Source organism: Leptonychotes weddellii, chromosome 14 (genome assembly GCF_054177405.1).
Source record: "Leptonychotes weddellii isolate Sample4059 chromosome 14, ASM5417740v2, whole genome shotgun sequence".
Taxonomy (NCBI): domain Eukaryota; kingdom Metazoa; phylum Chordata; class Mammalia; order Carnivora; family Phocidae; genus Leptonychotes; species Leptonychotes weddellii.
Window position 1 is genome coordinate 20,911,508 of NC_138382.1, and position 10,816 is coordinate 20,922,323.

The following is a 10,816-nucleotide window of genomic DNA, read 5'->3' on the forward strand; positions in this document are numbered from 1 at the left end:
AGTTGAGGGTCCATTTCTGGGCTCTCTGTTCTGTTCCATTGATCTATGTGTCTGTTTTTGTGCCAGTACCATGCTGTCTTGATGATGACAGCTTTGTAATAGAGCTGGAAGTCCGGAATTGTGATGCCGCCAGCTTTGCTTTTCTTTTTCAACATTCCTCTGGCTATACGGGGTCTGTTCTGGTTCCATACAAATTTTAGGATTATTTGTTCCATTTCTTTGAAAAAAGTGGATGGTATTTTGATGGGGATTGCATTGAATGTGTAGATTGCTCTAGGTAGCATTGACATCTTCACAATATTTGTTCTTCCAATCCATGCGCATGGAACGTTTTTCCATTTTTTTGTGTCTTCCTCAATTTCTTTCATGAGTATTCTATAGCTCTTTTAAATTGTGAGTGGTGCCTGATGTGTCCATCCCTGGCTCATCTTAGTCTTCAGTGTACTTTCTGTCATGCACAGCTCTGGCTTCCCCAGCCGTGGAGTTCATCACCAGTAGGCTGCAGTATGTCTCCCTTTGCAAGCTTCAGCACAGTGAACCTAATGGGAGAAGTTACAGTCCTTTGCAATCCTTTGGTTACATCAGGGAGGTCTCAGTTGGGTACACATGTGTCTTTAACAGCTAGCTCCCTGAGACCTTCTTCACAAAAGAGAGACAGGACCCTTGAATCCAGCTAGAATGTAAGCAGGGTTTTATTTTCATTATTTTCATATCCTGGGGACTAGCAGGTGCTCAGTATTGGCCGAGTGAAATAAGTAGTGAGTGGATACATGTTGCTCAGTTCCCCCGTTTTGCAGGTGAGAAAACAGGTGTAGAGAGAAAGGTGACTTGCACGAAGCATGTGGCCAGCTGTTAGGTGCTGAGACCCAAGCCCTTCTCCCCAAGAGTGCTGCCTGCTAGGGGAGCAGCAGGTCCTTACCACATGCACCGCACAGAGGGCATTTCCCTCCCAGGCTGACTTCTCATTCCGAATCTTATTTTATTCTTTAAGAGTGTGTCTCTGTTAAACCCCAAACAAGGTGTCAATGCTTTTTTTTTTTTTTAATTCTTATGTTAATCCCCATACATTACATCATTAGGTGTCAATGCTCTTATGAGCTCCTTTGAACCTTGTGCTGAGAGGTTAAACCCCGTCGGACCCCTCCTTCCAGTACCCTCCGTAAAAGCTCATCTCTATTCAGCATTTTTTTTTTTTTGCAAAATATAATTATCTCTAGAACAGGGAACAAAAAACTTCAGAAAGAACTTCAGGAGTTTAATGAGATCTTATATATTGCTTTCTGGAAAAGAAAATTAGTGGTAACTCAGGAACTTTAAATTCCTGGAGAACGCTAACATCATGCTCTGGACTCCAGGGCCGAGAGCATTACCGTCACTGCTTCAATATCATGAAATTACTGGGTTTCAACATGGCGGGGTGGCTGTCTCCCAGGACACCCCGCATGGTAGGAGGCACGCATGGGTTGGGAAGGGCAGTCACTTGAACCTCTGTGTCCTCTCCACAGATCGACCGTGGGCGCCCTGCTGGCATCCGAGGTAACCTGTTCCGATGCCTCCCAATGGCGAGGCCCATTGTGCTGTCTCTTTGCTTCTCCCCCTTGGGCGCCCCTTCTTCTGGCCCATCGTGGTTTGTAAAACTCACCACGGATGTGGCTTGTGAAGCCCAATGGAGCAATCTTGGTTTTCTCCTTGGTGATCACCAAGAGTGATGAATGAAAGGAGTAGCAACCCAGTGAGCAGGGATAGTGACGTGGCATCACAGCCTCCCTGCTTCTTCGGGGGGGGGGGGGGGAGTGGGGGAAGGGGGGCTACGGGGGGAGGGGAAGAGGGGCGGGGGTGGTCCTCGGGCTGCCCATTTCCCCACCTGCCCGGTAGTATCCATAATGGTGGTTGTCACACCCTTTACTTTGTTCTTAAAGCTGGGATGGAAATTCTACGATGCGGACGACTATCACCCAGAGGAAAACCGAATGAAGATGGGAAAAGGGATCCCGCTGAAGGACCAGGTAACATTTGCCGTCTGTTTCCAACACAGACGCTCCAGCCAGGAGCCGCAGGCAGAGCTCTCGCAGCACGTGGTGGAGGAGAGCTGGGGCCAGGAGAGACAGTGTCTCCAAAGCCAGGCGCCCAGGGTCCTGCACGTGGTCAGCTCTGGCCCTGAACTTCTCTCCGAACGCAGAGCTAGGCGGGATCCCACCCCACCCCTGCTTGGGCAGGGCCTGCCAGGACACCTAGTCGCAGGCTTTTAATCTGCAGGATGTTAATTCCCCAGGTTCTGCCTTCATCCTCCTCCCCAGGCCTTTGAGCTGCCACCGGCACCAGACTCACAACCACCCCGAAGCCATAGGGGTTGTTACAAATTCAAATCGAGCCCTCTGGAAGCTTCCCATCCATCTCAGGGTCAAGACCAAACAGCTAAACGCCTCAACATGCCCCGCTCCAGTCTCTTCGGGTGCTGTGCCCGCCCTCCCTCTCTCCACCAGAGCCCCCCTGGCCCGTCAGTCACTCCTGCTGCCTCGCTCCGCCCCACAGGGCCTTTGCACCTGCTGTTCCCACTGTCTGAAATGCACTTCTGTCCCCTCTTCGTTAACCCTGCTCCTGTTCACAGCTCAGCTCCTATGCCACTTCTTCAGGGAAGCCCTCCTGGATCTACTAAAGTAAAACCTCCTGTAATAAACTCTCATAGCACCACGGCCCACATGGCCCGGGGCCCGGTTGCAAGTTGGCACTATTTATCTCTGCAACTAGATTTTGCTTCTGAAAGGGCTAGGACTGTGGCCTTTCTGTTGACCATTATATACCCCACAGGGCTGGCCACACAGTAAATGTCGGAAGATACCTGTGACTCAGTTGTAAGGGAAGGAATGAATAGCACCTCATTCCTTTATGCACCGTCATGAGGCCATTTCCTAAGGGTCGCTCCCAAAGCAGAGGTGCAAACTGGACTCGCTGGTGTAACTCACTGTAGCCCAGGAGAGATGTGAGGGCTGGGGCCCCAGCCAGGCTCACAGGCCGGGGTGTCCAAAGGGCAGGAACAGAGCGGAACTGGCTGAAGACCAACGCTGTGGTTTCCACTTTCAGAGACCTTGGCCCCAGCCATGCTGCCACTAGCTCACTCTCTTCCCGTTGTCCTGCCCCAAGGGGCTGGAGTCCCTCACCATCACTAGGTCTAATTCTAGGAACTCTGAGTGTACACTTCTGTTTCAGGAGTATGGCTTGACATGGCCAAGATTCAGACTTTGACCTGTCAGAATTAAGTTTGCGACATTTGACTTTAGAAGATAGGAGGAGGGAACCATAAAAGAGATACAGAATAATAATTGGAGCATAATAATGACATTATACTAGAGATAAAGACATAGTGCAGATAACCTGGCTCCACCACTAAGCTTGTGTGGCCTTTGGCAAATGGCTTAGTCTCTCTGTGCCTCATTTTCCTCCTGTGAAGTAGGGGTGGTAATAGGACCCATTTCATTGGGTTCTTGGGAGGATTAAATGAGATACTACTAAAAATATGCACAGTGAAGTATCCAAAGCATTCAGTAAATATCACTTATTATTGTTGCTAATATATCTATATGAACACGTATGCGTAACATAAACCATTTCTACCGAGTGTGTAAAATGTGACCGTGCCAGGGTTATTTTTCTCCTTGGTGGGTGCAAATAAAAGTTAAGTTAAAGAACTAAGTACAACAACCCAAATGGATGGATTTTTAAAATGGCATTTAAACATCCTTCCTCCTGTTCACAAGCGAGGCTTGCTAAGTGGGCAGTCTGGATGGGGGGAGGAGTAGAGTTCAGAAGAGGAATTTATTGTACGGAAGAAAAGGTTATTGGTTACTGGAAGAAACATAATGAGTCATTAAATATATTTAGGAGAAACTACAAGTTAGCCAGACTTTAGACTTTCTCTCTTCCAGGGAGAGAAAGAGCTAGAATGGCAGATGGTTGACATTCTTGAGGAGAGCTCAGCTAGGAGTGAAGGTGTGGGTCACAGCTGGGCTGGCAGTGGGGGGGTGGAGGGGTGGAGAGCGGCTCCTGGTCACCCTAGCAACCAGTCCCGCCCCCGTGATCCTGTGAGGAGGACCCAGGGGAAAGCCTGAGCAGAGGTACCGTCTCCTCTGGGGAAGGCTTGGGGAGGGTTCTGTGCTCAGAGGGCTGAGGTTTGAAGAGAGGCAACCTGTGTTGAATATTCCAAGGGCTCCTTCAGGCTATTTAAATGTATATGAATACAAAATAAACTGTGAACGCCAGTTCTCGGGGTTACACTGCCCAAGTGTTCAGTAGCCGCATGTGGCCCGGGGCTACCACCCAGATGACGCAGGGAACACTTCCCTCACGACAGAAAGCTCTAGTGGACAGCACTGGCCTAGACAGATAAACCCCCCAGGCTGTGACAGGATGTTACTAGTGTGATGATGCTGTTGCTGATAAAGGATCTGCAAGCTGCCAGGCAGTGTCCCCCGCCTCGAGCCAGGTCCATGCTGTCCAGCAGCCCGCAGTGACACTGAAGCAGATTTCAAAGTCTGTTAAATGAGGGGGTTTTTGAGAAAAATTTTCCTGATTATAAATGTAACACTTGCCCTGTATGGAAAATTTGGAAAGTACTTGAAAATGTTTTTACAGAATACATCACTCTTGGTTTTATCTTTCAAAAAATACCTACGAATTTTGGGGTTTTTTTTCTATCTTTTTTGAGGTAGATATTCTTTTCACGTGTGTTATTTCCTCTGTGGTCTCAAGTTCATTTTTGTACCAGGTAAACACCGGTCCCTGGCCTCTGCTCTTCCCCACCCGCTCCTTCCTTCCGCTCCATCCGCTGCCTCCCCCAGTAGCGCTGGGACGACTCAGTTTCCTGAGTTGTTCCTCTGAGCTCCAACTCCCCTTCTCCCTTTAACCACCATCCCCTTCCAGGAGACACTTCATGTCTCTAGATGTTTCCATCACATCACCAAAACCACAGGCCCAGGAATCTTTCCCTGTCCTCTTGATGTTCTGATTGAACTCCTGCTAGAACATTCTAGCAGATGTTGTGCCCACTACCTCCAAGCACTGGGCTGGGGGCAGGGGACACCATCAGAAATGAGATGACCTTGAATGTCAGACCCAGCAAGCAGAGATGCTCATTTGGATTATGCTGTTTCCTCTTCTCTTCCCCCTAAGACTCTGTGTGTTTGACTTTCATAATTTATCCTATCATCTGTAGTAACTACTCACAGAGTTGAGTGAATTTGCTCTAATATCTCTTCTTTCCAATTTCTGCTTTTGTGAAGAGGGGATCTCAAATCACTCCCTTTCATCACAAATGTGAACACAGAATTTGGAGCTCATGCCTCCAAGTCCTCCTATTTAACACCCTTACAGTAAAGCCCAGCCTTCTTATCAGTCACTCAAGTTCCTGACCACCAGTCAAGACGGTTTCTCCTGATCTTTCTCACCGCCAACTCCCACACCTCCTGCTCACCAGGGCTAAGAAGCATCTGCTTCACCCGTTTACTAAAGAGTGTCTGTATACCATCTTTAATACTCCCAGTCTTGGATTATGCCCTTCCCTCCACTTTTGTACAACAAAAGTGCTGTCAACCAAAAGTTATGGGATGCCTTTGAAACACTACTTAGAAGGAAATCCATGGGCTCTGGAAGCATTTCCGGAAAAATAACAAGAATGGAGAGTAATGAGCTAAGTGTTCAAGTAGGAAAAAACAATAAACAAAAAGGAAGAATGTAGGAAAAAAACAGAAATGAATGCTGAAATTAATGGAATATAAGCCAAAGAAACTATGTAGGTGATGAGCAATGCTGTTTGAAGAAAAAAAAAAAATAGACAAATCTCTAACAAGACTGATCAAGAGTGGGAAAAAGGCACAATGAAGAGTAGGAATGAAAAGAGGGCTGTGAACAAACTGATGTTTGTATATTTAAAGACTTAAACTGGACAATTTCTTAGAAAAATATAAATTACTGTGGGAAAATGGGCTTGGATGGCAGAAATATGGTGACAGAGCCTATTCCGCTTTTCCCCCACATGGAACTAAGACCTTGCTGATGCTGCAGCTGGCTTAAGAATCAGGAGGGTCCAGAGATCTAACTTTATGTGTGGTCTCTTCCTGCTATCTCAGATACCAAAACTGAATCAAGAATAGAAAACCTGAACATAACAATGCTCATTAAAAAAAATTGAATCTGTAATCCAAGATCTCCCCTCAAAAAAGACCCCAGGCCCAGATGGTTTTTCAGAGGAGTTTTGGTCAGCTTGGACCGCTGTAACAAAATACCACAGACTGGGGGCTTAACCAAGAGACATTCAGTTCTCACAGTCCTGAAGACTGGAAGTACAAGATCAGGATGCTAGCATGGTCAGGGGTCTTGGTGAGGGTCCTCTCCCTGGCTTGCAGGTGTGGGGGAGAGGAGAGGCTACAGCACAGGAGGGCAAGCACACCATAGCTCCCTGGTCTCTTCTTCAAAGGGCGCTAATCCCATCATAATGTCACTGCTTAACTGCCCAGAGACTTGACCCTGCAGCCTTGTCATGGCCTACTTTTCAAAACCACTAAGATTTCTCTGGACTTTAACACTGATGAACACGATTAACTGTGTTTCTGTATAAATAAACAAGACCTGGGAAAGTAACTTTGTGTCTGCTTTAATTTCAGGACAGGATTCCATGGCTCTGCAACTTACATGACATTTTACTAAGGTAAGAGACTTTGGCATAAGCCAGTGAGTAAAGAAAACTTGAGAAAGTAGAGGCAAAAAATACATTCTTGAAATCACACCTGGCTGATGATAAAGGATCCCAGAAATGGAGGGCACTTCTGTCAAGTAATCAACAGTGATTTACATCAGCCAGAACCCACGTGTAATTTAGCTGGGTTCTGGAAATGAACCTTCTAGACAGCTCCGCAATTATCATCTGGGAATCCTCGTCAGCCAGTTGGCTTCCATAAGCCTGTTTCTTCATTTGAAAATAGGGCTATAGTTCCTACTCACAGATCACTGTGAGAATTAGTGAGATGGGGCATGGGGGGCACTCAGAACGGTCTCTAAAACGTCGACAGTGCTGGGAAGGTGGTAACTGAAGCCACCACTGACTGTTCTAGTCACATCTTTGTCTCCACCTCTTCCCACCCCCCACTTCAAGCTGGGGCAACCAGGGAATACGTGGGGTCATTTGTAAGTGAACAGGTCACCAGAATTGGGAGTCCCAATTTGTCTGCCCTGTATCATGCCTCTGAGCAAATTAGGTCCCCTCCACCCATCTGGTGACCTGACCCCTGGGAATCCTGGTTGGGATGTGGAGAAGGATAAAGAAAAGGCAGGGAATGGCTTATAAATCTTGCTTTCTAAAATGAAGATGACATCTCATATTTTATAAATCTAAAACCATCTGCACCATATGCAATTAGAATATACTTAAGATTAAAAGTTCAGTTTCCTTTTCCACACCGCACTGACCTAGCCAGCCACCCTGTCTCTGCATAGGCTTCGAGTTCAGGGGTTTAGGGCTTCAGGGTTTCAGAACTCCTACCCATCTGGGTCTCTAACCTAAGCAGACTCTTCAGGGATCAAATACACTGACCTGTGACGGAAGCAGAAATGAAGATGATCAGGAGAGCAGCAATCAGACATTCAGACCCAGAATAAACAAGCTCTCACCCATGACCTCTGGGAAGAGCAGAAGGCCCAGGTACCTAAGTTTGTTGCTGATGATACACTCCATCCACTGGATCTCAAGTGCACACTGGCCATAGATCAAAGGCAGGCGCCTTCAGAATTCTCAGTTATGAAGAAAACATTCTACCAAGTACCCAAGCCAGGGTTTACCCTTCACCACCTCTTTACTCGAGTCCCTTCCCAGCCAGAAGACGGCGACCTCTCCTGACCACGGACGGGGGCACAGTGGGGGCTCACTCACATGGGCAGTCTCGAGCACGCTGGCTCCCCTTCATGGTGCCTTGTCACTCTGCCTCTACTTCTGGCTCAGGTTTTTTCTTAGCACATCCCTGGACGCTTCTCTTACCTTGCTCACCTTGACCACATAGAGTCTGATACTCCCCTTTTCTCCTGCTTGCTCCAGCTCTGCACTGGTAACTTCACCAGACTCCCAGCATATTGTAGAGCGGGAACGGGGAGAAGCCAGCTGTGAGATGTAAATCACGGAATGCCCGTGGAACACCTGAGCGGAGGTGTGCGTGGCAGAGGCACCCGCCAGCAGCCATCCGGGTCCACACTCGGTGGCTGGGGAGCAGAGCTGACCCTTCCAAGCACTTCCTGTGCACTGGGCACCTGGATAAACGGTTCCTCACAACTCTATGGACAGGTGCTCTAAGTAGCCCCATTTAACCGATGATGAACTGATGCTCAGGGAGGTAAATACCTTGCCCAAGACAGCTCGGTTCACTAGTGGAAGGAACATCTTTACCTTAAAGCCAGGACCACCATTTTGTAATGCCTTCCACCGGCAGAGAAGTAAGACCAGAGTCTTCAACCTAGAATCGACACCAGTTATTTCAAAGGTCCTCATTCTTTAGTCCCACTCCCCCCCTTTTTTAACAGAGATGTAGCCTCTGGACAGCATGTGGTTCTAGCCTGTTCGGCTCTGAAGAAAGTGTACAGAGACATCTTAATACGAGGAAAAGATTGTGCACCCCTGAAGTGTGATGAGACGGGGAAGGACAAACAGCCAGCTGAGGTGAAGCTCCTTGTGGTCCATCTGAGTGGGTCATTTGAGGTCATCTCTAGACGTTTACTTGAAAGAAAAGGACATTTTATGCCCCCTGAGTTATTGCAGTCCCAGTTTGATATTTTGGAGCCCCCATCGGCTCCAGAAAATTTCATCCAAATCAGTGTAGACAAAAATCTTTCAGAGATAATTGCTACAATCACGGAAACTCTAAAATGAGAATGGTTTCAGATCGGGGGTCCAGAACAATCAAGCAGACATCTCTAGCCCATCATCCCAAACTATGTTCTAGTGTCTTTGCCAATACCATATTCTAAATTCTTGGGGTGACCAAACCCTAATGTACTGAGCTATACTTGTCTGGGTATATTTTTAGGAATCTGTGCTCTGGCACCTGGGGAGGAGACAGGAGGGAACTTTGAAAGTAAAGCTTCAACAGAAATCCAAATTCCTGTGACCTAATCAGATATCAGAGGGAATCCTATAATCGATACTGTAAATCACAACCTTATTCAAAACATCCCTGATTGTGTCTGTATTTGAACAAATAAATGAAACTTGGCTATCCTTGGCATCCCCTGGAAATTGGTCCCAGGAGCAGAAACGTGTACAAAATCGACCGCTCACCAATAAGTCCCGTCACACCACACGCTTCCTAATCCTCTTTCCTTGGATCATCTCAAGATAAATAAATAAAAAGCACATATAGTTCATGGATATAAAAAATTGCAGAGGTGGAACTTTAGTGGATGAAGCATGGGACTCACTGACCCAACTGTCCCCACTCATTTCACGGAGACCCCTGTGAGACCAGGCTGGTGGCAGCCACCTGCCCTCCTGCTGCTAAAGTCGTCAGCAGGGGACTCTAGACAAGGAAGGAGCACCAGAGCCGCCATGGCCTGACATGAAATGAACCTTCCCCCCCCCCTCCCCCGGGGCAGCAATGGGCCAGGGGCAGCCGGGCTGGGTGAGGCTGTGCGGGAGGCTGGAGGCACTGGTACGTTCTGGGCCAGCACAGGCTGCGTTTCAGCCCTTCCCCCAGAGGCTCCAGAAAGAAGCGTCCTTATCCCCCTATCCTAACCTAACCTCTGTCCTAGCCCCAGAATGCAGCTACTCTGCAGGGCCACTGATTAGCCCTGCCCAGAAAGTGAGCTTTGGAACCAGTTACCTATTTTTTCCCACAAGGGCATGCAGCCTGTCTTGGGAACTACAGAGAGAATATGTGCCAGGGGTGCCAGGGGAGTGAAAGGGCCCTTCTGGGTAGACAGACCTTGCTTAAGAAACCATGAAGCCTCAGATCTTCCTCTCTGCCAGGCGATTTGAGAGGCATCTCCTGCCTGGCTTCAGTCTGCATCAGCCCTCAGTACTTGGGGGTCCAAGCCCTCAGGTTGGCCAGTCCACAGACTCAGGCTGGCTGAGAGTCACCCCCAGACACAGAAGAAGGACTCAGTCAGTCCACTGTCCTCAGTGAGTCTGGACTGGATACCGTGATGGGCACTCTGCAGGGTCTGCGGACCTGTCATGCAACACAAAGCTCTGGCTCTCGGGTGGCTTCCATCAGGGTGGAAGGACAGGCGAAGGCCTGGGGCAGCTGGTGGGGACTAGTGAAGGCCATTGCTCACAAAAAAGAACTGATTTTCATTCCACTGGACTGTCACGTAGGACCTGGTGAGAAAGCCTGCTTATAAGAGCACAGAAGCTATTATATGCATAAATAAAAATGTTTTTGCAGTTATAATGTACAGTGAAATTTCCAAGAGTACCAAAAAGGAACAACTGTATTCTTTTTTAATTTTACCTGGAGTTGTTTACCATGTCAGAAAAAATCACAGTGTGTTTTTGTCACGAATGTAACACACCTACATCAACCTGCGTTTGTAATTCTTCACTCACAGTGATCAGCCCATAGGCACAAGCACCCATCTGCTCCACTGTGTTGGTCTAGGGCAACTGTGTCCAAGTGTTACATACTGAAACTCCATAGTTTATCACAAGTTACTCCCTTCTTCTCCTTTAGAGGGAAGGTATCATATTTACTGTTTGCTGGGGTAAGTTTTATTAGACATCAGTTTCACTTCTGGAAGTGGGACATCAGAAAATAGTTGTTAAAAATGAAGAGAGGCACTGGAT

The 10,816-nt window shown here is 47.7% G+C and overlaps 1 protein-coding gene and 1 long non-coding RNA gene across 5 annotated transcripts in view; both read left to right on the forward strand.

The window, feature by feature from the left end:
* The window catches only part of IDNK (IDNK gluconokinase), a 13,316-nt gene extending 4,045 nt beyond the window's left edge, over positions 1-9,271 (forward strand). For 3 of the 4 annotated variants that reach the window (XM_006744185.3, XM_081802900.1, XM_031040040.2), the window contains exons 2-5: positions 1,506-1,536; positions 1,920-2,006; positions 6,657-6,700; positions 8,560-9,271. In XM_006744185.3, coding sequence (XP_006744248.1) covers positions 1,506-1,536; positions 1,920-2,006; positions 6,657-6,700; positions 8,560-8,905 — 508 coding nt within the window. In that variant the 3' untranslated portion in view covers positions 8,906-9,271. The remainder of the gene's footprint in view (positions 1-1,505; positions 1,537-1,919; positions 2,007-6,656; positions 6,701-8,559) is intronic. The other variant, XM_031040041.2, reaches the window with a different exon arrangement.
* On the forward strand, positions 8-1,194 carry LOC145716998 (uncharacterized). The gene is made up of 2 exons (XR_014139957.1): positions 8-1,019; positions 1,080-1,194. It is a non-coding gene; the product is annotated as an uncharacterized LOC145716998 (long non-coding RNA).
* Positions 9,272-10,816: the final 1,545 nt, after the last annotated feature.